The 27,620-nt window shown below is 40.5% G+C and overlaps 1 protein-coding gene across 1 annotated transcript in view; it reads left to right on the top strand.

Moving 5' to 3' along the window:
* The window catches only part of ROR1 (receptor tyrosine kinase like orphan receptor 1), a gene marked incomplete at its 5' end in the record, with an annotated part of 407,774 nt that extends 383,152 nt beyond the window's left edge, over positions 1-24,622 (top strand). The window contains 2 exons of the mRNA XM_082676710.1: positions 7,163-7,374; positions 22,390-24,622. Of these exons, the coding sequence (XP_082532836.1) occupies positions 7,163-7,374; positions 22,390-23,817 (1,640 nt within the window). The 3' untranslated portion in view covers positions 23,818-24,622. The remainder of the gene's footprint in view (positions 1-7,162; positions 7,375-22,389) is intronic.
* Positions 24,623-27,620: the final 2,998 nt, after the last annotated feature.

Here is a 27,620-nt window from a genome sequence, read left to right as displayed (position 1 = left end):
TGGATCTGGTGAGCTGAGGACACTCAGGGAAAATATTCATCACTGGCTTGAAAACAATTCCTTTGTAAGAGAGTCTGAAGTTCAGTAGGGGTCTAAATAAGGTATGTCAGTCAACTCAGTTTATAAGATCAGAGAATCTTGAGAGGAGCGTAGAAGTCAACCAGCCTCTGCTTGAACATGCCAGAGACCTCCAGAGACAGGGATATCTCTCTACACCAAAGTGATTATGGGGTGGCTCCCCCCGCTCAAAATCTGCCTTTGTATGCCAGAAACTAAAACTTGTATGTGAAATCTCCTGAATATTTTTTAAAAATGTGAGCCACTAATTCAAACTGGGGGTGGGGGGGAAGCCTAGTAAGGAACAAGTGTATTTACTAGATCTGGTTTTTAACCTCTTGTGTCATTTCTCATCCAAATGTGAAGACATCTATTGCATCCTTCATTCGATTTTTTTCTTTGGTCTAAAGAGCATGTAGCTCTTCCCACCTTTCCTTCCACATCCTCTTTTTTCTCCTCTGGATGTTTCCTGATCCTTCAAAGTCCTTCTTAAAAACATGACTCTTAGAGTAGAAAACTTTTGATGTCTTTTAACCAGAACCGACGAGAAGAGGACCATGATGTTCTTGACCATGACCCAGTCCTGCCAATGAAGGGTATTTCGTTGATATAATGCCATCTATGAAAATTTTTTGAGCAATTTCATCATGCTGTTGTTGGGTCCAACTGAGCCTTCAAGTCTTCACTAAAACTTATTAGTCTTCTTTTGTTTGTTCGTTTGTCTTTAATTTGGTTACCTCCAAAATTATTTAGTAGATTTGCTGAATCATGGACTTCTCTAAGCAAGGTCTTTAACCTAACTCCAAGCTATCATATTTATTTGTAAAATTTCAGCTGTTGGTTTAAGGGTCATTATTTTAGCCTGTTGTGTATGAATCTCTAAAATTTTATTTCTATAGTCAATTAGGTATCTTTCCTAGATTCAGGCCATTTTCAAGTTTGATAAACATATCACCATCAAGTAGTTGATGACAATGTTGAACAGGAAGGTTCTCTCAAGGATAGCCTTCTATAATTTGATGTTGTTTTGCTGATTAACACTGTTAGGGTACAGCCATGTGGTGAAGTACAAAACCATCTATTGATATGATTATCTAGCCCCCCATCTTTTGTCCATAAGGATATCATGCATCACCTGATCAAATGCTTTGCTAATGTTTAACTGTGCTTGGTCTACCACTCCAAAATAATCCTATCAAAGATGAAAGACATTTAATTTTATAAAACTTATTGGATTTTGGAACTTAAAAAATTAGCTCAACTAAAAAGTGGGCAAAGGACTTAAATAGACATTCCTCCAAAGATGATATACAAATGGACAACAAGCATATAAGGATATGCTCAGCATCACTTATAAAGATTAAAGTAATTAAAGAAATCAAAGCTACAATAAGATCTCACCTCATACCCATTAAGATGGCCACTATCAAAAAATAGAACATAGCAAATGTTAGCAAAGATGTGGAGAAATTAGAACCATTTTGCACTGTAGGTAGGAAGGCAAAATGTTGTAGCTACTATAGAAAACAGTACGGATATTTCTCAAAGAGTAAAAAATAGAATTGCCATATGATCCAGCAATCCCACTTCTGGGTATACAAATAAAAGAACTGAAAGCAGGATCTCAAAAAGATATTTGCACACCCACGTTCATTGCAGCATTATTCACAATAGCCGAGAGTAGGAAGCAAGTCACATGCCCACCAGTGGACGAATGGATTAAAAAAAATGTGGTGTACACATACAATGGAGCATTATTCAGCCTTAAAAAAGAAGGAAGTCTTGTCACATGTAACAACGTGGATGAACCTTGAGGAGATTATACTGAGTGAAACAAGCCAACAAAAAGACAAATACTATGATTCCACTTATATGAGGTATCTAAAGTAGTCAAATTCCTAGAAACAAAAAGTTGAATGGTGGTTGCCAGGGTCTTGGCGGAGGGGGAAATGGAGAGTTGCTGTTCAATGAGTATGGAGTTTCAGTTTTGCAAAATGAAAAAGTTCTGGAGAACTTCTGTACAACAGTGTGACTATACTTCACACTACTGAAATGTACACTTAAAAATGGTTAGGATGGTAAATTTTGTCATGTGTTTTTTACCATAATTAAAAATTTGTTTTTGATTAAAAAGAAAAGTTTAGCCCAACTCTTTCCTTTTTATAGAGGAGAAAACTGAGGCCCTGAGATTTAAAGAAACTTTTAGTGAACTCGTGTGGATTCTAGTTGCTAAGGTTTTTTCTCAAGTGCTCACAAATGAGTTACTGCCCCTAACTTAATGTGGTTAAAACATCTTCCAAAGAGAAAAATGTTAATCACTGTATATGGGCTATTCAGAGTCTTTTAAAGAATTCGTTTGAGAATACATAAGGCAATAGATCATCTACTTAGTATTTCCATTATCAAGTCAAGAGAGCGAATGGCTGGACCCAGCATGCCAACTGAAGGCCTAATTACCACCTTTTCTCCTTCGGCTTCCAGGTATACGCCTAAATATCACCAATGCAGGCCCCTATCTGCCACAGACCTGCTTATTTTGTAGTTTTCAGATAATACATGGCTATTCCTGTTTGTTTTCTATGGTTTTAAAATTTTTTTCAGACAAGATCATAATTCAACTTGTTTAATTTCATTTGAATTCTAAGGTTCTATAAGACTCCTTCCCACCCTTGCCAGATTAAAGATCTGAGCGCTTTCGTGTTTTAACTCAAAGTAATATCCCAGATATGTTTCACTTCATAAAAGTACCTCTTGAATGAGAAATTGTGTTTACCCTGCTTTAAGCCCCAGGAGAAGAAAGAAGTATTTTTTCTCCATTATATTTAATTACTAATCAAAGTATTGAATATCATTGTAAAAATAAAATAGGAATGTCAGATGTGAACTGTGATACCAAATTGTTGATTTTTAAAAGGAAATTAATCATGTGGTCTGGACTAAATTGTTGGTTTCAAAAATCCCAAGTATTTAACTTGATGTAACTAAATATGTGCATTTAACTTTTAAACAGTTATTCCAAAGTATTAAAAATCTTCCCCATTTTAATTTTCAGCCAATTTTCTTTGCAGTGCCTTGGAAGTGTCCATTACCCTTTAAAGTGAATAGTAAGAATAATGTCCATTGTTCTTATGTGATTCTTTTTAATAGTATAGTTCCCACTAGATATTAGTCCTTACTGAGAAGGAATCTTGGAATCTTAAGGAGAATGATGAAAAACAATTCCATATAGTATTTTAATTTTTATTAGCCATATAATTTTAAAAGCACAGAGGCATCGAAGACAGACTCGCATTCCAACCCTGACTCCACCACTTCCTAGCTTTGGCAAATTTATCCTTTCTCAGCCTCAGTTTCTCTGTTTGTGAAATCAAGATAACCCAAAGTGCTGGGTTAAAATGAAGAATAATAATGCTAGGCTATTAAAAAGGAGTTGGTCAAATGTTAGTTTTCTAATTTTCCATGAGTAAGGTTTAGTTGTTCTGTGGAATGTTTTGTTTTTTGGGGGTTTTTAATATTTTTTTAAATTAATTAATTACTTTATTTTTGGATGCATTGGGTCTTTGTTGCTGCGCGCAGGCTTTCTTTAGTTGCGGTGAGCAGGGGCTACTCTTCATTGCAGTGCGCGGGCTGCTCATTGCAGTGGCCTCTCGTTGCAGAGCACAGGCTCTAGGCACGTGGGCTTCAGTAGTTGTGGCACGTGGGCTCAGTAGTTGTGGCTTACGGGCTCTAGAGCTCAGGCTCAGTAGTTGTGACACACGGGCTTAGTTGCTCTGCAGCATGTGGGATCTTCCCGGACCAGGGCTCGAACCCGTGTCCCCTGCATTGGCAGGTGGATTCTTAACCACAGCACCACCAGGGAAACCCCTATGAAATGTTTTTATATGAAGTTTTTTGAGCCAGACACCGACTCCCCTTCTGGCCAAATGCAGAGAGCTGTGTGGGAAAGGAAGCATGTCATCAGTAAGACTTACAATAGGCCTGAATTTGTTTTCTGTCACTTCCAACATGACCACGTAGTGTTCTGCTTGATTATTTCACTTGGCAAGAAGACATTGTGCTAGTTTTGCATATCCTCACTGCAATCAGAAGGAGCCAAGTTTGACGATGTTTAAAGGATTTAGCTTCTTGAAGTTTGTTCTCCTGCAGACCTACAGGGGGATTTGTCCCAGACCTCCCGTTTACAGTCAAAGGCGTTCTGTGAATAATCTGATACGGACTAAGTACAGAATAGACTCCTTTGTTTGCCAGACAGGTGAGAGCCCTACTTTCTCTTGTTGCTAAAAACGTCGGCCAGAAAAATGACTAGCATTACATTCGTACTAAATTAGCCTCGTTCCTTTTGTAATCTTACCCTCATAATGATTTCACTGAGAATCCAAGAATAACAAGAAGAGCTTACCCCCCTAGGGTCCTGAGAAATTTGAAAGTATTTTATAATGTTAACGCTAAGCATAACATCCAACAACTATGCAGCAGTTTTAGATTTTCCGAGGTTCTTTTGTGAACATCCTCTCTCACGTGAACTAAACAAGATGGGCAGAGCAGGTACCATTATCCTGCTTAAATAACTGAGGAGATGGAGGTCAGTGAGGTGACTCTTGCTTAAGGTTATTTAGAATTTCCTGCCCCAAACTTTTATTTCCTGAATCTTTTGCTACTCCGAGGGTGGGGGGTAAACATTGGGTGATTGAGTTGTAACAGGTACTAGAATAGATAGTTTCTATGTTACTTCACTTATGGTTTACAACAGTTCTATGAAATAATCCCATTTTACAGATGAGTTTGCTCAGAGTGGCCAAGTGCCTACTCAAGGTTACATAGATAATGTCAAAGGCAGTCTTCAGAGGTTTCTCACTCTAAAACGTAATCTTCCTTTATTCTGCTACATTGTCTATATAGATATAGCAATCTCTCTCTCTCTGTCTGTCCACCCACCCACAGACATGCAGACACAATTGTTACTAAAGCACCCGAGACCCAGCTCCTAATGACTAGAATGACTAGAGTAGCCTCCAGAGATGCCTGGGTTATATGTATACCTGCCACAGCGTACAAAGCGGGGAGTTCAAAAGCAGGGTACCTGGCAAAGCTTTTGTGTTATTCCCCACCTTTCAGACCTCCTTCATTCTTCCTACCTGTGTGAAACAAGAAAAATCCTACCATGAGAAAATAGGTGCAAAACAACAGCCACTCTCAAAGTACTGGCGGTCTAGTGTAGTAGCTGGAACAGGACCAACAGGAGAGGAATCCAAGCGTTGAATTACTAGCTGCAGGTCCTTGGGCAAGTAAATTAACCACTCTGCCCCTCAGCTTCCTCACCTGTAAAAATGGGGATGAGGATGGCGCCTACCTCATGGGGTTGCTTGTAAGGATAAAATGAATGAGTTTTGAAAAGTGCTTAGAATAATACTTAGCCCATATTAATAATAACAGCTAACATGATTTTCTGCTGGTAGAAAACACTCAACAAATATTAAAACGATCATTTTTATTATACTCAGTCAGCAGATTTTACCCTTCCCCAGCCCCTCTGAGGGTCAACCCACAAATCACAGTCCCAGCACCCAGGTTTTGGTGCCCCTTCCTAATTTCTCGTGTTGAGTCTGTTTCTGTGGGGAGTGTGATTAATTACTGCCATATCTCACTGAACAGGTTCCCGAAGAAGGTGTTGTGCGAGTAAAGACTATGTACAAGTATATTCTCACTTACCAAGCTTTGCTGGGTATGTGGCTTTTGACCTCCCCACTTTGTATGCTGTGTCAGGGAAGAGGGACTGTTGGGCTCTCTTCACCACTCTATCCATACTTCCCTTGTAGTATTTCCAATAGCATATTGTAATTACCTTTTCTCTGTTTTCCTTAGCAGATCACGAGGTCCTTAAGGGCAAAGGACATGTCTTAATTCATTTTATATTCCCAGTACCTAGTGGAGTGCTTGGCAGTAGTAGCTGTTTGTTTATTGACTGACTGAAACAAATGGGGGGATGAGGGAATGGATGCATGGTTAATTCTTTTAAGTAAATAATCATCTCTGAATTTTGTGTCAATCTGAATTTTCACACTTTGGATTTTCTTAAAGCTAGATAGCTGATGAGGTTACTGGTGATCAGGACATGTCATTATGCATCCCCTCTAATTACTGTCCCATAATGCTTGCATTGTTTTACCAGTCAAATAATTCATTCATTTTAGTCTATGCCCAGGATATTTAGTTTAATGGTCAGACTCAAGCCAAAAAAAAGAAAAGTATGTGTCCTTGTGTCCTTCTATACATGTTATATTCTTTTCCAAGCAATGGTAACAGTGGATGTATAAGATTTCAAAAATATACTTCAGAGGGTTAGCACTCATAATTATTGAGTTCATATGAAACCATTTAAGAAGAATTCTTGGGTTTCAAAAAAGTGTCAAGTTATACAGTGATGCTGTGCAAGAGGGAATTGTAGACACCATCCAAAACAGATACTTCACTTTTGTGGATGAAAAAAAGTGAGACACAAAGAGGTGAATGATTTGTTCAAAGTCATACAGCTCATCAGAGACTGAGCTGGCCCTGGCTTCACGTCCCCATATTCTCAGGCCAGTGGCTTTGTGGACCCTGGGCCAGAATTCTTTGGTGATATTGCTTCTGGAAGATGCAGGACTGGCCCTATATGTCCAAGCCAGCCAAGACAAGGGCATGATTTCTGGAACACCACGCAGTGTTTGATTTGGGCTGGCAGCCAATGGAAGAAGACCCCTGGGGTCCACATTAATGCTCTTAGATGTATACAGTCCATCCATGTGGCGTTTAACTTTTAAGGTGTTGGAGAAATGCAGGTCTGCTGCTGAAGAGAGGCAACATCAGAGGGGGGACCCACACACACGCGAAGTCTTCACAATGTCCCTCTGCAAGTTTTAAACGTTTGAACTTTAAACTTTTCAACTTTGATAAACTGCACTGAAGGTTTGATGGAAACAAATTGTAATAAGCAAGGGTTCTTTTTTCTCACAGTAGATTTGTGTGTATAGAAGAATAGGAGGACATTTTAAGCTCTGCCATGTAATATTATTCCATGTTATTTGAACTGGTATAACTTTTGCTCTTTTCCATTTTCTACACCCAGATTCAAAGGATTCCAAGGAGAAGAATAAAATGGAAATCCTGTACATACTGGTGCCTAGTGTTGCCATCCCCCTGGCCATTGCTTTGCTCTTCTTCTTTATTTGTGTCTGTCGCAATAACCAGAAGTCATCGTCACCACCTGTCCAGAGGCAGCCAAAACACGTCAGAGGTCAAAACGTGGAGATGTCAATGTTGAATGCGTATAAACCCAAGGTAAAACTAGCAGTCCTGAGCTGCGCTTATTCTATAGACTTCAAGTTAAAGCAACATTTATAACCCACCCAAGCTTAGAAATCAAATGATATAGAATCAGAAATTTTATCAGTGCTAGAGTTCATTTTCAGCATAGCCATGCATTTCTAACTTTGTCCAAGGCAGCTTGAGTATACTTTCATCAGTGTGACCAATTCGGTGCTGGGCCCGTCCTAGCACTACCTTACGTAGAGTTTGGGCTGGAAGGAATTCTTATGAGATCATCTCTTCCAGCCCCTGGGGACTCAGAATGTGGACTATTTTTCCACATTTTAAAGAAGGAAATTCCATTCTCTTCCAATCAAACTGAAAGAGATGAACAGAGAGAGAGAAATCAGACATTGTTTACTAACTTCACTTTCAAAAAATCCTTTTGTTTGCACAGCAGTGCGCAGGTATTAATACTACTGTACTGTACGCTTAAAATGGTCGATTTTATGTTATGTGTTTTTTACCACAATTTAAAAAATCCTTTTCATGCCTAACCTAAATCCCTTTCTCTTTGGTTTAAACATATTTTAAGAGAAGTGTTGTCCTTCCCACAATCTTTGAATGCTGTTTTATAATAGCCCACCTTAGCCTTCTCCTCTCTTTGCTAAATCAATCCACTTCCTTTTAGTTTGTCCTCAACATCTTTCAACATTTGGGTTGCTCGGGGTCCTGGCAAGGAACCCAGGGTCACTGGCCCTTTCCTTAAATGGAGCACACACCACATCTTGAGGCTGAAATACAACAGAGGCTTTCTCTCCGGAAAGCCAGCACCCCAATCCCAGGCCTCTCGGGAAAGAGATTTCATTTAAATAACTTAGGATTCTTGCATCCACAGAAGCCTGCCTTTTCATTGTGTTCCAACTCCATAGGAACATTCATTCAACAAATATTTATCTTCTCTGTGGGTTAGTGACCATATTATTCTTTTGACCCTCATAAAGAGGAGATGCATCACTTTTTATACAATTTTAGGAAAAGAAATTGCCTTCACACTCAAATCAATCCTTTTACCCAATAAAAAAAGTAGCATAATTGGGCCTGACACATAGTCCTCATTTGATTTTATTTTGCTTTGCTGTTGAATTTTTTTTTAATTTAAAAAGTCTTAAAATATTTTTCTATTGCAAAGTCATACTTGTTGGTAAGGTTTTGGGGTTTCTTAAATGCTAAAAGAACTCATTTTTTAAGTATTCTGTACCAAGCAAAACCACTGTTCTCTCTCTTTTTTAAAAAATTTATTTATTTTATTTATTTATTTTTGGCTGTGTTGGGTCTTCATTGCTGTGCACGGGCTTTTTCTAATTGTGGCGAGCAGGGGCTACTCTTCATTGCGGTGCGCAGGCTTCTCATTGCGGTGGCTTCTCTTCTTGCGGAGCATGGGCTCTAGGCACACGGGCTTCAGTAGTTGTGGCTCACAGGCTCTAGAGTGCAGGCTCAGTAGTTGTGGCACGTGGGCTCAGTAGTTGTGATGCATGGGCTTCGTTGCTCCACGGTATATGGGAACTTCCTGGACCAGGGCTTGAACCCGTGTCCCCTGCATTGGCAGGTGGATTCTTAACCACTGAGTTCACTCGGTGGCTTGGGGAATGGGTGGCGGTGGAGGTTTAACTTGTGATATCCTAGCTGCTAGCTAGCCAACTTACATATATTACAGTGTGCTACATAATAGCATGGTTAATCCTTATAAGTGTAATAGGAGAAAATAGAAGGGTTAACATTATTGCACATTCATGTAGTCACACCTAGTTGACTGTTTACATATCCCATGACTTCAAACTTCTAGTGCAATAGTCTTTGTTCTGTGAGAATCTTTCCCTGTCATTTCTGTTACTAAGTTCTGAGAAGCCTTACAAATGCTGGAGCTCTGGGTGGGAGAGGGCCAGATCAGTTTGGTTCTAGTAGTCACTGTGCTGCAGCTACCATCCTGGGGAGGTGGGCTCCTCGTTGCTGTGGCAGGAATTATAGGAAGAATCATTTCCATTCGGAAAAATTACGCGTGTTGTAGGTCAGCCTCAATCTGCAATTCAATTCCATTCTAAGTGGAGGTTTATTTTGCAACACATGATATGTCCAACAGGCACGGTGTTTTGGATTTATGTTGTCTTTCAAATAAAGATCTCAGAGGGCTCCGTGGCACAAATAGAGAAAACTAATATATACTGAATGATACACATCATCAGGAACTATTCCAGGAGCTTTTGCATTCATTATCTCATTTAATCCTCACACCTATTATATAAGGTAGGTATTATTATCACTCTCATACAACCAGGGTAACTGAGACTCCAAACCAGTTCCGTAACTTGCCTAAGGTCAAAGAGCTAGTAGTTGGAAGAGATAAAATGTGAATAGAGATTTTTCAGCTCTAGGGAGAGCCCTTGAACTTGCCCATGCCATGATAACTTTTTCACAGGACAAATCATGCTGGGAAGGGGGTATGGGGGCAGGCAAATAATTAAATATGACACTCCATTTGTCAGTCTGGGCTGAACACTAACCACAGGATTCACCTGGCTCTGACAGACCTCCTGAAGAGGCCTGGATAACAGTTGTAAGCTTGAGTTACATAGCCCCGGTCCTGCCAGGGACATGTGAAATTTGGCCAGAGCAACAATAGTCCTCCATCATCCATGGTCATGGAGACAAATGTAAAATATACGGGGATAAATTTTTCCTAAGACTTGGTGAAGCAAAACATTGTTTTCATCATTTCTGGACCGTTTCCGAAATGTGCCTTGCGAAATCTCCCAGTGTCAAGATTTCTCCAACACAGGGCTTAGAGTTTAGCCTTAAACAGCTCACAAGCAATTCTGAATCAGACTAGAAGTAGGAATGGCTCAAGAATATGTGACTGGGTTGAGGAGGGGAAAGGAAACAACAAAAACAAATGCTAACTTTTTTTTCTTACTCTCCTAAGAAGTTTGGCTCCAATCAAATTTGACTTATTCAGCTGTTTGTTTTGGTTCTTACTGAGTGCCTTTCCTGGAAAAAGCACAAAGAACTTTGTAGACCTTAAAGAAAATTCCCAAATGTAAACAGTCAATCTCTAAAACTGCTTTGAGAGGTCACTGACACATAAATATTACCCGTACCTATAAAATCTAAAAGGAAGGGACACACATAAGAAAGAAAGAGAAAAAAACAAAACAAAAAAAGTCTTGGGAAAAAAACACCCTACCAGAGTAAAATCAAAAGGATATTTGGAGGTTGGGATGAAAAAGGAATGAAGGGTAGAAGCTGGTCTGCCCTGGCCTCATTCTTATTTATCCAAATGAATGTGCCCTTCAAGGTTTAAACTATCTCTGTCCATCTCTCTCCACTTGCTGAGCTGATTTTACCCACCGTCCCCACCCCCTGCTGCCCCACCAACCTCAAGTGTTTGTATTAAGAAGAGACTCCTCTGGGAGATTAGAAATCCATACCCTTCAGAGGTGACAATAGGCAGCTGCAGACAGACTGGCTGACGGGATCTGGCTTGAGTCCCCAGAGAGGTGAACGGTACAGTTGGAAGTTAAAACTTTTGAGGAGGCATGAGTCTCCTTCTGATCTGTGGGGAAAGGAAGCCAGTGGACCAGACAGGCATCTTACGTCTGAGCCTTGAACAGACAGGAAATGGAGATGCTCCCCTGGCTCCACCTCTAACTGCCCTGTGACCCCGAGTAGCCACTTAGCCCCTCTGTGTCTCAATTTTCTCGGCTGTTCAGAGAAAGAGGTCGACTGTGTTCATGCAAAGGACGGTTTGTTTATTTTTCTTTTATTTTGCTCAGCAAAAGATTTCAAGCCATTCAGTTGGATTAGTTAATCTCCTATCTTTTCCATCTTTAAAATCTTCTGACAGTACTCTGGTGATGCGGGAACTACGTAGGGTTTTTCTATCTTGCATTACAAATTTTACAATCTGAGTAAGGGTTTTTTTTTTTTAAGTACTGTGGAAAATGAACCTTCTCCAAGAAGCCTGGAAACTCTAACTTGCCATCTCTCCGATTCTTTCCCTCTGCCTCCCGCCCCGCCCCCCGCCCCAAGCTGTCACATCGGAAACACTGAGCAGTCTCGCTGAGGGAGGGAAGCTGTGGAGCTTGCCTCCTGGGGACTTAGAAGGGCAGCAGAGCCTCTCCGTCAAGCACAGGACCAGTTCTGTCCTTCCCTATGTGACGCACCTATGTGGGATTTAGACCCTCAAAGAGGTTAAGGGTGGAGGAATTTGAGAATGAGGGTCAGGAAACCTAAATAAGCCTTTGGGTCAAACTCCTGCAGCTCCTGGCTGATGTAAGGAAGATTGGGGGGAAAGCAAAATTGGCCTATAGCTTTCTGAAACTGGTGGCTGTATTTTATTTCTCAACTAACCCTCATCTCTTGCCCGCTTCTCTGTTTCTCCACTTCCAGGCTATTCCTCTCACCTTTTCCTTTCCAGCCAAGGTATTCAGCCATTGCTGAATGTACTGACAGTTATGTTCCCTGGGCCTGTCCCTTTTGCTAGCAACATGCTTCCATCTAAAAATCCCTGCTGTGGTCAAGCCACCCCTTTGAAATCCTTGTTCTTATCCACTGTCACTACACTTAGTGCTAAAACGTCCTCAATAACGTTTCCACTCACTCCTTAAAGCCATTGTCTCCAAGGCTTCTGAGCTATCATTCTATTCACATGGCCTCTGGGGAATCACCAGTGATGTAATTTAATCCGATGGCCTTTCCCAAGTCTTCATCCTCTTTAATTTCTCTGGAGCATTCGATATTCTTAACCACCATGTTGAAACACTTTCTCTTGGCTCTCCTACTATCTCCTCCCCTTTTCTTCACTAGCTCTTCTTCTTTTTAACTCCCCAAACGGGAGCCTCCTCTGATGTTTGTCAGTTCTCTTTCCTCTTTCTCTCTCTCATGCTGATTTCATCCTCTGGCATTGCTTTAGCTCCCACTTGACAAAATGATTCCCCAATCTGGAAGGACCAAATCTCAAGTTATAAAATTCTTCCTCCCAGTATATAGGAGTCCACAGTCTCTGGGCCTAAGTTACCTTTCCAGCCACATTTGTTCTTAGTTTATTTCTAAGAGGTAGTATAATATACTTCAAAGATCAAGGATTTAGAGGCAGAGAGATATGATTACAAATCTTGCCTCCATTGTTTACTGGCCATGAGATCTTTGTTTTCTCATTTATAAAACAAGGATACAAATAGTACTTAAAAGAGATTTTTAAGTGTATTTTTATTGCAGTATAATTCACACATATTACATTAGTTTCGGGTGTATAACATAATGATTCAATATTTTTATATAGTGCAAAATGATCTGCCAACATACATCATTACAAAATTTTTTTTCTTGTGACGAGAAGGTTTAAGATTTATTCTCTTAACAACTTTCAAATATACAATCAGTATTACGAACTATATTGGCCATGCTGCACATCCCCATAACTTACTTATTTTATAACTGGAAGTTCGTACCTTTTGACTCCTTTACCTGTTTTGCCTACCCCTTCCCTCCCCACTCTCTACCACTAGCAGCCACCAATCTATTCTAAACGAGCTGTTTCTGACACTTCAAGATAGTGTGCCTGGCACCTCACAGGTCCTCAACAGCTAGAAGTTACTATTATTTTTTTGTTACAGTGATGATATGAACAATCACAAACCTTTTAAATCAACCACCAAAGGCTGTGTACCAGATACTGTGGGCTGGGGAGGAAGCTATAGGATTCAGCAACCCACAGCATTAACTGGGGTGAGGGCAAGGCAATTAGAGCAGAGATTATAGAGGTAGCTCTTTAGATAGCTCTGGTACTCCTGTGCCCATCCATTGAGCATAAATCCTCTGCCCCACACCCTGTTCACACCCTGGATAAAATCCCTCAGGGCAGAGAGGGTCTGATAGTGAAGACTGGGGGACTGTCCAGTACAGAGATCAGCTTACAGCTGTGTCTTTAGAAGTTTTACTTCTAGGGAGAATGAGTATTATGAATGGATACTATGAATAAGCTGAAGTACTTCACGCGCGTTATCTCAATACAGTCTTTACAGTAACGCTCTGAAGTTGGTACTAATTTGAGCCTGATTTTGGGCGGTCAGAAAACTGGAGCTTGAGATTAAGAGTCTGCCCAAAGTCACACAGTTAGTGAGTGGGAGAGCCAGAACTCAAAGCCAGGTCTCTCCAGGTCCAGAGCCCAAATGTTCCCTATTTCAGCAGTCCCCAACCTTTTTGGCGCCAGGGACCGGTTTCGTGGAAGACAATTTTTCCACAAACGGGGAGCGGGGGGATGGTTCAGACGTTCCTGTGAGCGATGGGAAGTGGCAGATGAAGCTTCGCTTGCTCGCGGACCAGTACCCGTCCGCAGCCCAGTGGTTGGGGACCCCTGCCCTGTTTCACTCTACTGCCTTAATTTTCAGGCTGACTGAAACACACAAGCCCAAGTTATGAGCACATGGTAGCTCACGCTGACATTAAAATTACTGTTTCCAGGCAGAATAGAACTTCTCCTGTTGACATTATAAAGTAACTCCACCACAGAATCAATCCTGGTCACCACCAAACATTCAAACTAACTATCAGAAAGTTAACATTATAGAGAAAAGGACTGTTTCTGAAGTTAAATCACTTCCAGAGAAGTGCAGCTGAACTCTGAACAAATATGGCGAACTATTGGTTGGAACTCCCTCTAGAATTTGATTGCATAAACCAGAAGGCACTTAGTTCAGCTGTAGTCTTTGAAAATGTCCATAATCTCCCAAAATCAAATGGTTGTGGCCTTTAAGCTTTTAGAATGTAATCATTTCCATTTATGAGTGGAGTCAGTTGTTTCACAATTCTAACACTGTTTACCTAAGAACCAGTAAAATGCACAGGAAAGGAAAATAGGCCTTAGAGTCAAGCAGATTCCTGTCAACAGCCAAGGCCAGATACTAAAAACATCTCAATTTCACGTACTCTCCAGGGCTCTTGTGCCCAACTCAGGTACAGCCTGCTGTTGAATGGTTTTGTTCACTTACTCCAGTCAACTAATGGGAGCAACAAAGGATCAGCCAGAGTAAGGTCTAGGTCATCAGAGGCCAGAGAGTAATTACACCTTGACATTCCACTTTTATACCAGTGGGCCTCATGCTTTTAAAATTGTGGAGCCTTCTGATGGTCAAATGAAAACTACCTCTTCTTCCCAGAAAAGTGCTTCATCTTTGGAGCCAGACACAGCTGGAGCTGAATCTTGACATCACTACCTAATAGTTGTGCTTCCATAGGCAAGCTACTTAACCATTGAAGGCCTTAATTTCTTGATCCATAAAGTGGGGAAATCATAGTATGAATCTCACGGATTTGGGATGAGGGTTAAATGAGTTGATGCATTGAACATTGAGAGACCCCACAAGGGAGTGTAGTGTAGTCATGAGGAAGACAGACCCTGGAGTCTGAATTTACAACCTTCTAGTTGTGGGATCACTTAACCACTGTTCCTCAGGTTCTCTGTCTGTAAAATGGGGATAATAGTCACAGTGACCAATTTCATAGCGTTATTGTGAGGATGAAAAGAATTAATATGTATAAAGCACTTATAGCCTAACACATAAACAGCCCCCCCTCCCCAAATCGTAGCCATTATTATGATCTCAGTGTCTGGTACGTGGCAAGTATTCAATACATGGTAGTTATTACTAAGCTCAAATTACAAACATCTAGGATAGGAGTTGTGTCCTCTCTCCTCATGGTTCTTAAATGGTCTCTCATATACTATTCTGTGTGTATACTCTTTGGTACATAGTATATATAGTATCAATTGACTGACTGAGGTAACCAGCTATGAAAATATATCCCACACAGTTGGCTGCACATGAAAATATAATAAACTGATGACATGGCCCAAGCTACAACGTGATTTCTATTTCAAAACCTTGAATCTCTCTGACAGTAGCCATGCAGAATATAACCCAGTGAAATACCAGTCGACGGCTCTTACATTTCTCTCTAGCTGGCATTTCCAAAGCATCTTCCGGAGCACAGTGTATAGTCTCTGTCTCGTGTAAGTCAGAATCATTCAATCAGGTTCTGCAGACACACTGTGGTCATTCATCATGCCGGGAGCAGGGACCAGACACTCAGTAACTGTCTGATCCAGAAAGTTGTATTCTTTTCTCTTTTTTTTTTTTTTTTGAAAGTCATATTCATTTATTCCAGTGGTTCTCTCATTTATTCCAGTCCCAGAGCATCCTTATCACCTGGCAAGTTGTCAGAACTGCAGAATCTGACTTACAGAATTAGAAACTCTAGGAGTGAGGCCTAGCAGTCTGTGTTTTAACAGGCCCTCTGGGGGATTCCAGTGCCTGCTCTGGTGTAGACTCTGCTGATCAACTTGAGATGCAGAGAGTAAGTCCACAAGGAATACAGTTCTCAGAGAAAACTGTGCTTTCAAAGAGAAACAGACCTGGTCATGTCCTCCTATTACCCAAACTTACCCCCTAACTTCAGTAGGGCCTGCTTCATTATTCCTCTAATAGGGTGAGGACAAATGTCACTGTGTGGGACCCACTCTTCTCCTACAGATACTTGTATACAGCTAGAATCGGCAAATGTGTATAGCAAAAGAGATTTGTAAAAGGGCAGCAGCCTTGGGACATGAGGAATGGGAAAGGAACTGGTATAGGGGCTGCAAGGACTATAGGAGGAGGTTTGGGTCCATTGTAGGAACATGAACTTCAGTCCTTTACCAGCACCTGCTGCTGGAGCCAACTTCCTGTCCCAGAGCACTGCCCTGAGCTCTGGTTCCCTCCACCCTCATGTGGCTCTGCTTTTCATCTGTGTGTCTACTTCAAATTGGACTCAAAAGTAGAGCCATCAGTCATGCCCTGTTCAGGTTAGAGGTGAAAAGTCACAGAGCGGGATCCGTGCTGCACGCCAATGTTGATGGCCATCACAGAATACTCATCTCATTTCCTGTGGTAGTCACTTAGGAAAAGTGAGCAGGAAATGGCAGCTTAGTCGCAAGCAGTGTCCTCCAGAGGAGTCATTTCAAGTGTATTATCACCTAAGGTGTAACTTCCCAGAGGTGGAAAGACATAAAGTCACTGAGTCTGTCCGCCTTATCCATCTGCCATCTACATAATTACAATTTTTAAAAACTACCCATGGTTCATTGCTTTCATACCTAAAGTTAATGGATCTAAAAGGGGCACATGTCCCCACTTAGTATTCATCACTCAGGTGAGAGAAGCCACCAACATCCGCCTGGCCTCTCTAGCAGCTGTTTAGACAGGACTGCAATACTCACAGCGACTCACATCTAAGGACTCACATCTAAAATATTCTCCCTTCATTTTCCTCCAGTGAAGAGCTCATTTAAACCTGAACACAGTTGTTCTTCAAAAACTTCTAGGGGAAGAAGCACAATTGGATTTTAGAATAATGTATCAACTTCTACATCAACTTTGCTTTTTCTCCCCCCCGAAAAAATTATATAATTTTTTAAACCGCACTGAGGCAGATGTGTGTTTACTTTGAGAAGTAAAAATGTTAACATTTAAACTGAAAGCCTGTTTCAGTTTTAAGGTACTTAATTGCCTTACAGCATATAATAAACGGAGCCCATCTTGTCATTCAACTAATGGAGGGAGTGATAAAGAGATAGGAGCCCAGGACCCTATTCATTCCAGTTTTCCTTTGTACTTGGTTTACTTTGGCATCGTGCCTCATGTGTATTTTACACTTCTTTACATTTTGTACATCCCTGTATGACAAATACTTGTCAAACAAAAACTAAACAGATTTATAACCCCTTAACTTGAAATGAGCCAAAATTGAACTGCCAAAACTTTATGACTTCATTTTCTTTCATAGTTTTCCACTACATTGGTTCAAGCAGACAAACCCCACTTGAGGTCAAGCAGAGGTCATTTCACTTTCATTACCAAAATATAATTTACAATATGCCAGACCTAAACAAGTTTAGCCTAAAGGGTCTGTATAATGTAAACCATCTGTTCCTCAACAATACAGCTAATTTCCTGCCGTCACCATACAGTCTACTGACTGCTTCTTTAAGGGTTTTTATGATTTTTTAACTAGGTCAGGATTTATGTAAAATTTGAAAATGAGTCTATAGTTAAGACTCATTTGTACCAAATAACTTGAGCATTTAAAAACTGCAAATCACTGTGTAAATTGTTCCCCTGAAACCAAGCTCCGAGCAGTTTTTTCCTGGGTATTTCTACGCTGGCTGATGCACAGGTGTTCCGAGGAAAGGTTTTGTGAAATTGGTCATTTTGGTTACTTTCCGTGCTTTTTTTCCAAAGCAAATCCCCAAATTTGGTTCTGACTAGCTCTGATGAACTATTCCTTCCTTCTGTCGGCTGGAGATGATTTGGGACTCTATGCCGTCTGGCCCACCAGGTATTAGTGAGCTATGACAAGACACACTTTGGGTCAAAACATACTTTTTCATGTGTCTGAACAGAGAGAAAGAAGAACAATTATCATTCCACAGAGTGACCACACACTGAAGGCTGACCTCACAGCCCTGCAAGGTGTCAGGCCCCAGGCTGAGCCTCCAGAGACATGCTGTGTCCAACTGGGGTTGCCAGCCAGCCAGCTTCTCTGGTTTCAAACAGAAGGCCTTGTACACACAAGGGCAGCAATATTGGCTCTCCTAAAAATTCTTGATACTTTTCTAAGCCTCTTTCTCCATCTGTAAAATGGCAAGAGTAAGAGTTCTTCTTCCAAAGGTGAATACCAGAGAACTAATTTTCTTACCTCAGTGTATGGGAATGCAGCCGGCTTTCTTAGCCGTGAAGCCCCAGGGGCCATGTGTCAGGCCAGCGCCAAGGTCCCGTCCACCTCCTCTTCTCTTCCAGTCCCCACCAGTTTGGCCTGCTTGCTTCCTTTCCCATCTGCCACCATCCACTCTTCCACGTGGGTCTTTGCTCCCTCCACCTCCATCTGCATTTTCCAGAATCCTCAGAGGAGCAGACCACAGTCCACTCAAATTCTTACCCGCCCTCGGGTTCCAAAACAGAGTCTCTGTCATTTCCAAAGAATTTTTTTAAAAACCAGCAACTACAGGAGAACAGAGAAAGATTAACAAGAAGAAATTTAAACATTCGTTTTTTAAACATAGAATTATAGATGACTATCTAGAGCTATTTAAGGCTGTAAATGGATCTAAATCATTTGCATTGACTCCACTTTCTGGATTACTTCCCTAAGAAGGATAATAAAATTGATTTAAAGAGCACTTATTAGGTGGAAATTACTTTCATACATTGTTGCATTTAATCCCTACTGTAATTATGGAAGCTAGATATTATATTATTTTATAGATATGGAAATAGAGGTTCAGAAAAGTTAGGAAACTCACCCAAGGTCAGCCACGTAATATATAGGACGTATCCCACGGGGTTGTTATAGTAAATGAGTTAATATTTGTCAAGTGCTCAGAACAGTGTCTGGCGCATAGTAAGTGCTATATAAATATTAACTATTAATAATAGAAAGCGGCAGGTCCAAGATGCAAATTCAGATTTGTATGAGTCCAAAGGTTACATGGTTTGAATTACCCCACACTGCCTATGGGTTAAGCTTCAGCAGGGGAAGGGGGAAGAGTCCTAACTCCTCATTAGATCAGTCTAATATTCCTTGGGTTTAGTTCCTCATTCCCACTTTCCCTCGAAAGTAGTTTATTACTCAGTCCCATACCCTTCTCTTTCACCAAAAGCATGAGAGATCCTGTTTAAATCAAAAAGTAAGGACTTCCCTGGTGGCACAGTGGTTGAGAGTCCGCCTGCTGATGCAGGGGACACGGGTTCGTGCCCCGGTCTGGGAAGATCCCACATGCCGCAGAGCGGCTGGGCCCGTGAGCCATGGCCACTGGGCCTGTGCGTCTGGAGCCTGTGCTCCGCAACGGAAGAGGCCACAACAGTGAGAGGCCCACGTACCACAAAAAAATTAAAAAATAATAATAAATAAATTTTTTTAAAAAGTAAGTAATACCTACCATGCCATTCAAGGGACTTTCACATAAATTGGATTCATTTACATCATTAGGTAAAGTTCTGATGGAAATCCCTGTCGTAATGTCATGTGGGAAAAATTCACTTTGGATTACTCTGGCCACGAAAGCACAATCAATCTGAGGGCTGCAAGAGTTACAAAGTAGGCTTGGTTACTCTTCCCATCACCTACATTCTGTTCTCCCAAAGGAACTCGTAGCAACCACAGAATCCTGACCCTAGAAGCAAAAGGAAAAACAGTGAAGGAATTGTGATTGCAGAATAAATTTCCTGGATTCAGTCAGATAGAAAGATGGGTCATATGTTTTTAAATTATTCATTTTTTGAATTGATAATATATTCACCTGGTTCATAAATTCAAAAATATAAAAAAGCAGTGCTTCCCTGGTGGCGCAGTGGTTGAGAGTCCGCCTGCCGATGCAGGGGACACGGGTTCGTGCCCCTGGTCGGGGAAGATCCCACATGCCGCAGAGCGGCTGGGCCCGTGAGCCATGACCGCTGAGCCTGCGCGTCCGGAGCCTGTGCTCCGCAACGGGAGAGGCCACAACGGCGAGAGGCCCGCGTGCCGCAAAAACAAAAACAAAAAAGTATAAAAAAGCATAAAGTGAAAAATCTCCCACATCTGCCCCCCTCCCCCCAGTTCCCACCTCCATATCCTCCCAATAACCACTGCTGTTTCTTGAGTATCCTTTCAGAGTTTCTTTATGCCTATGGGCAGAAATATGAATATATTCATTCTTTTTCTCCTCCTCTTTCACACAAAAGCAGCATACAGCATTAACTGTTCTTTTGCTTTTTATTTTTAACTTAGTAGTAGGATTTTGGATATCAGTACATAGAAAGTGTCCTCATTTGTTCTTACAACTGTATAATATTCTTACAAATGTATAATATTGTTTTTACTAGCTCCATCACAATTAATTTAATCAGTTTCCACTAAGTAGACATTTAGGTTATTTCTAATCTGTTACAAACAATACTATAATTAATAGGACTGTATTAATAAGCTTCAATTGCCTAAATGTTTAAAGCAAGAAGTTGCCATTACTTTCAGCAGAAGTAACTTTACTGTAAGACATTTATAAATACAAACCCCATAAAATCTGCTTTAACAAATTAGTGAGACCTATAGATGATAAGAAATATTATTTGCATGGAGGAATTAATGTTTCAAAATTCTCAGTTCTATTTTGTCCTCTTAAGTGGGTATTTTGCTACAAGTTTATTTACACTTATAATTAGGTTAATGGACATTTTGCCTTGCAAAAATTAGCCTAGAGCAGAGCTAATCATCATGAATTCTAGATTAGTAGAGTTTGGGTTAGAGAAAATTTTTAGTTAATTTTCTAAACTGTTGATTTAAACTGTGTACAGAGAGCTCTGAATTCCATATGTATTTGCAAAATTATCAGCTTCAATTGGGATACTCACAGCAGTACTTTTTTTAAAAAAAATAAGGATTTAAAGTGCATTTAAAGGGATTATTTAAAAAATCAGTTTAGGTACAAATGCATTGCTTTTATGACTTTTTCCCTAACAAATTAGATTAAATGTCAGGATAGATCAGAGGTGAATTTCAAAAATAGTAAAAACACATGACATAATAGATGTTTACTGTCAAGATCAAATGACACAATTTAATATTTATTTTCATTGTGAGCTAGATGCTTTCTCCTGTCTGTTTTCAGGTCAATCAGTAAATAACCCACTTGCAAAGCCATAGAGATAATCGGTTGGTTCGAAAGGCAATAGCTCCCTTCAAAAAACTGAAATCTGGGGGACTTCCTGGAGGTCCAGTGGTTAAGACTTCGTGCTCCCAGTGCAGGGGGCATGGGTTCAATCCCTGGTCGGGGAACTAAGATACCGCATGCCACACGGTGCAGCCAAAAAAAAAAAAAAAAAAACTTGAAATATGATTGAGAGGACAAAGTATATTCGTAAAAAGAGCAGCAATAGCAAGGTAATAATAGCTAAAAGTTCAATAGCCCTTACCATGTGCCAGACATCATGCTGAACACTTGGCAAATGTTAACTTACTAAAAGTTCACAAGAACCCTATGAGATAAGTACGATTATCATCCCATTTTATAGATGAGGGAATTGAAGCACAGAGTGGTTAAATATTGTACCCAGGGTCACACGGCCGGTAAGTGGAGAGGGCAGGATTCCAATTTGAACTGTGGCTGTGGAGGTCAGCGTGTAGCCAGTCACCTCACTGCATCCTGCACATAGTGGCATTCAGACGGTAAAGCCAGAGGGATTCCACAGGAGGCAAAGAACAGAGTGGTCAGGGAGAGTTTCAGAACAAGGATTCGATAGGTAGAGAGAAGCACATTCCAAACCTCCCCACCTCTACTATGAGCACCTCAGAACAGCCTTTTGTTTTGGTTTCTCTGGCTTTTAGCTCAATATATACCTTAGAAATAGGAGAGCGTTGGAAGAACAAAGGTATTAGGCAAGAACATGCATGCCATTTGCATGTGGACAATGAGGAGACCTATTCGGCCTAAGTGATGCCATCATGTGGAGGCGTAGCAAGGGTAAGACCAGGTCACAAATACTCTTAGGTCCCAGGCTAAGGATTAAGGCTGTATCCTCAGCAGCAGTGCTTCTCACACTCTAACATTCACCAGAATCACCTGGGGTCTTGTTAAATGCACATCGTGATTCAGTAGGTCCGAGGTGGGTCCAAGAGTCTGCATTTGTAGTGAGCTTCAATGTTGCTCTTCCCAAGACCACTCTTTGAGTAGCAAGATTCTAGGTAACGGCAGGAAACCATTGTTGGAGCAGGGGGTGTGCATGGAGGGATAGGGGAGTGGTGGACAAAACTCTGCCTATGCCTAAGTTGTAGCCAACAATTCTAAAGACTTCTAGATGTACAATGTTGTGATTAATTTGATGTACAGAAGCTTTCTCAATATGCCTCACCCCTCCTTTCAGATGCCAGGATGTCTTGCCTTAGAAAATGTTTTAAACCACACTTTGCCTTTCTTTCCTACAGAGCAAGGCTAAAGAGCTGCCTCTTTCTGCTGTACGTTTTATGGAAGAATTGGGTGAATGTGCCTTTGGAAAGATCTATAAGGGCCATCTCTATCTCCCAGGCATGGACCATGCTCAGTTAGTTGCTATAAAGACCTTGAAAGACTATAACAACCCCCAGCAATGGACAGAATTTCAACAAGAAGCCTCCCTGATGGCCGAACTACACCACCCCAATATTGTCTGCCTTCTAGGGGCTGTCACTCAGGAACAACCTGTGTGTATGCTTTTTGAGTATATGAATCAGGGGGATCTCCACGAGTTCCTCATCATGCGGTCCCCACATTCAGACGTTGGCTGTAGCAGTGATGAAGATGGGACTGTAAAATCCAGCCTGGATCATGGAGATTTTCTACACATTGCAATTCAGATCGCAGCTGGCATGGAATACCTGTCTAGTCACTTCTTTGTCCATAAGGACCTTGCAGCTCGCAATATTTTAATCGGAGAGCAACTTCACGTAAAGATTTCAGACCTTGGGCTTTCCAGAGAAATATACTCCGCTGATTACTACAGGGTGCAGAGTAAGTCTTTGCTGCCTATTCGCTGGATGCCCCCTGAAGCCATCATGTATGGTAAATTCTCTTCTGATTCAGATATCTGGTCTTTTGGGGTTGTCTTGTGGGAGATATTCAGTTTTGGACTCCAGCCATATTATGGATTTAGTAACCAGGAAGTGATCGAGATGGTGAGAAAACGACAGCTGTTACCATGCTCCGAAGACTGCCCCCCAAGAATGTACAGCCTCATGACAGAGTGTTGGAATGAGATTCCTTCCAGGAGACCAAGATTTAAAGATATTCACGTCCGGCTTCGGTCCTGGGAGGGACTCTCAAGTCATACCAGCTCTACTACTCCTTCCGGCGGAAATGCCACCACGCAGACAACCTCCCTTAGTGCCAGCCCAGTGAGTAATCTCAGTAACCCCAGATATCCCAATTACATGTTCCCGAGCCAGGGTATTACACCACAGGGCCAGATTGCTGGTTTCATCAGCCCGCCAATACCTCAGAACCAGCGATTCATCCCCATCAATGGATACCCAATACCTCCTGGATATGCAGCGTTTCCAGCTGCCCACTATCAGCCAGCAGGTCCTCCCAGAGTGATTCAGCACTGCCCACCTCCCAAGAGTCGGTCCCCGAGCAGTGCCAGTGGGTCGACTAGTACTGGTCATGTGACCAGCCTACCTTCATCAGGATCAAATCAGGAAGCAAATATTCCCTTACTACCACACATGTCGATTCCGAATCATCCCGGTGGAATGGGTATCACCGTTTTTGGCAACAAGTCTCAAAAACCCTACAAAATAGACTCAAAGCAACCATCTTTGCTAGGAGACTCCAACATTCATGGACACACCGAATCTATGATTTCTGCAGAACTGTAAAATGCACAACTTTTGTAAATGTGGTACACAGGAAAAACTAGAAAGTCGTAGAAAAGATTTATATTCAAATGTTTTTATTAAAGTAAGGTTCTCATTTAGCAGACATTGCAACAAGTATCTTCTGTGAAGTTTAACTGTGTCTTACCAACCGGGCAAACACCAGCCAGAAAAAAAACATTGTGGGATTAACACTCCATCAGGGTGTAGGCCATGCCACTGGGATTGGTACATCTGGTTTCAAGTACTGAAAACTGCAAACCAGTGAAGAGGAAACGAACCTTATGACTAAGTATCAAACCAAAAAGGAAAGTCAAACGGTGCTTTGTGTATTCACCTTTGGCTGCCATGACTGTTCTCTCCCCAAAATGTATATACCATAGCTTTTGTCTACCTGCTGTCTTTTCTTCAGGACAGATGTTCAGGAATTATGTTGATTCAATTTAGACTCTATGCATGTTTGTATGGAAGTGATGTTCAGAATCAGTGAGGAAACTTTAGGCCAGATTTAAAATCCCAGATGGAAACGAGCCATAAGTGTAAGTTTCCCTGAAGCCTTCTGCACAGTGGGGCTTCTTTGGGAATGTGAAAAGTGTGCCTCTTTGTGAGTCTCCTCTGTTGATCATGAAGGCTTTTTCCACAGTGTGTTTACACAAGCCCTTGAAATAACATAGGGCATCAGATCATAAGGCTAGATGTGGATGCTGAAATTGACCGCCGGTTGATAGTTCACTGTGTTGCATTAGAAATGAGGCACCAAAGGCAGCACAGTCAGGAAAATGGCCCCTTGGCCTCGATCGGCATCCATGGGAAAGGAACAAGGGTTCCCATGGGGACAGCCTCACAGGAGCTTCCCTGGACCAATAACATTGAAGAATAGAGGTGTGGCTACAGACCAGCCCATCCATGCTTGCATCCTCCTGCTTATGCGCTGTCTAAGGTATGGGGGTGCACATGATCAGTGGACTCTGGGGAAGGAGGAAACCCTCTGACACCAGTATCTAGTTAATTTAAAGTTTCTCTCACTTTTTTTTTTTTTCTGATCTGGAAATGTTCACAGATTTTATTCTAGCACCAAGAGTTATGACAATGTATTCATAGTGTTAGTTGGAATCCAAAGACTATGAATTCTATTTGCAAAATGTTACAGTATTTTTAAAAACACAAGTACTGAGTTCTCACTTCAAAGATAACCATGAACTGAAATTTTTAAGCTGGTAACTAGAAGCAACGTGATCATTTTTGCCTTAGTTAGAGGAAGGAAGGTATCAAATGTGCACCTCATGCCTTACCTGCTAGCCATCTTCTGCCAAGTTTAGAATTCTTATGGGTTTCAAGTTCTATATAGAAAGGAATGTTATGATTGATTTTTCTCCTGTTAAAAGAATAACTCATTTATTCTAAGAGCAATGTCTCAAAGTCTCATTTTTTTATTTTACAGCTGAAGAGACTTATAAAGAGACTTACAGGATATAAAGTAATTCCTGGAAATGATATTTGATGAGGAGGATGTAAGAGACTTAGAAGCACGTTGACATTTCAATTTTGTAAAACAAAAAATTCAATTAGGATGAGAAATCAAAGAAATATGTTTACCAAAATGTGTTGCAATTTTTCCCAAACACTGAATCTTCAGACAACAAATGTGGACTTATAGGTACTGTGAACACAAAGAATTGGCTATATTCAGATTTATTCAGAAATAAATTAATACATATTTTTATGGCATAAATAAGCTGATTCAGAAGTTACATTTCTTAACTTTAGGTAGAGGAGAATATTTGTATCCTTTTGTTGCTATGCAACTGTTTAATGATGAAGATTCAAACCACAGTTTTGTATATCATACGACAATCAATTGTTTTCCAAGAATATTTATTATTTTAAGTAAACACAATTTCAGTGAACCTGAGTTTTTCTAGGAGTCCCTTAAAGGGAAAGTAGCATTCCATGAGCCAGTAAGATATCTACTCTGGAAAAACATGACTATGGGTAAAAAATAAATTCAAATTAGTTTTTTATAAAGAACTATAACATTTATTTTAAACATTTTATAATTACTGAAGTCATTAAGGTGAGCAAACTAAATTTCAAAACCACTTGTAATAATGTATTTTATAATAGCACTGTGATACTACATAACACAGTCCCTTCTGTATTAAAATAGTATTTTTTTCACAGACTGAAAAATATCTTTTGCTTTGTGGACAATGTTTTGTAAGATGACTTTATTTTCAGATCTTTTCTCTTTTTTGCACAAAACTATGTTTATGGTTTGTATCACAGAAGTGAAATATATCTCTGCATTTTTATATCTGGTCTGTTTCCTTGTTTCCTTTGTTTGTTTTTAACTCGGTATAGATTTTCTTCAAATATATAATGGCAGTATTCAGATGTCTCGCCCTATCATATCTTTCCTTATTTTCACTGCATGCATTTAATCACTGTATTACTTAATGTTTGATTTGTTATTATGGGCATTTCAAATAGACAAGCATGGAATTGTAATGACAAGAAGCTTATTTTATATTGAGGATATATGCATTTGTATTTCACACACCAGAGATGATATTAAACACTGATTATTTTATGCTGCTGTTTATTAAAAATGTTTACCATAAAATATTATTTCCTGAATATTGCTATCATGGAGGTATTTGGGAACTTTAATATTATCTCTCCTAATGTTTGACATTTCATAGAAAGAGGAATCATAATTCGTATTTACTGCTATTTCATTGAAATGGTTATTTTTAAGTAAGCTTTTAAACTAGACTTGGACATTCTTTTGTTAGTGACCATAGGTGGAAGGCAGAATCCCAGTGACTTTATGACCATATATCACCCACCTATATATGGCAAGGTTCTAATTTTTAAAATCAAAATAATATATTGAATAATTACTTAACAATCAAATGTAATGTGAAAATTGGTTTTTAAAGTTGCATCTTTTTCTGCCTTGATGTTTCCATGTGAACTTAGACATCAAAAATCATCTTAGAATTCTGAAGAAGAAAAAGCTGTGTACATCTTATGTTCAACTTAGACTCCAACCATATTGATAAAATAAAAGAAATGTGGCCATTTAATTGTCACAGCTTATCTTTATGACCTTATTTGCCCAAAAGAAAGAGCTCCCCATCTGGCGATTAATACACACTGTCAAGGAAAATGAGTATCATTATGAAAGTTCAAAGAACTTGTCCATTTCTGCTATTTAATACAGAAGGGGATACAATAAAACCTTCAGGGCCTTATCCATCTGTTTTAGGTACAGCTCTTGTCACCGCCTCAGCGATCAAACTCAATAAAGCAATCACTTCACATGGCAGTGAGATCGGTGTCAGGCTGGGTTTCTCCCTCTCACTTGAATTCCTCAATCTGCCCTTCACTCCCATTTCCTTCTTATGTCTCCAGGCTCTTCCCCTCCCACCATCCCTAACTCAACTCTGTGATTGGGGCCTTACCCTTAATTCCTTAATCACCAACATCTGCAGGCTCACAGCACCACCTCCGATAATACCTCCTACACACCACTCAATACTGATTAAAGACGGGCTCTATCTACACACCTTCAAAGACGGTTACCTATCTCAGGGGTTCTCAAAGTGTGGTCCTCAGACCAGCAGATTTGGAACTTGTTAGACATGCAGATTCTCACTTCAAAGTACTGAATCAGAAATTCTGGGGTGGGATCCAGCAATAAGTGAGAATTACAGGCCAGCCTAAAGGCCTGGGAGTGGAAGGTGGGAGGATGGTCATTTACATCCTTAGCAATGTCTATATAAACATTTAAGAACATTTCA

Source organism: Grampus griseus (assembly GCF_964374135.1).
Source record: "Grampus griseus genome assembly, chromosome: 1".
In the NCBI taxonomy this organism is placed as follows: domain Eukaryota; kingdom Metazoa; phylum Chordata; class Mammalia; order Artiodactyla; family Delphinidae; genus Grampus; species Grampus griseus.
Note: the sequence above shows the minus strand (reverse complement) of the source record. Positions and strands in the feature narration are given on the sequence as shown.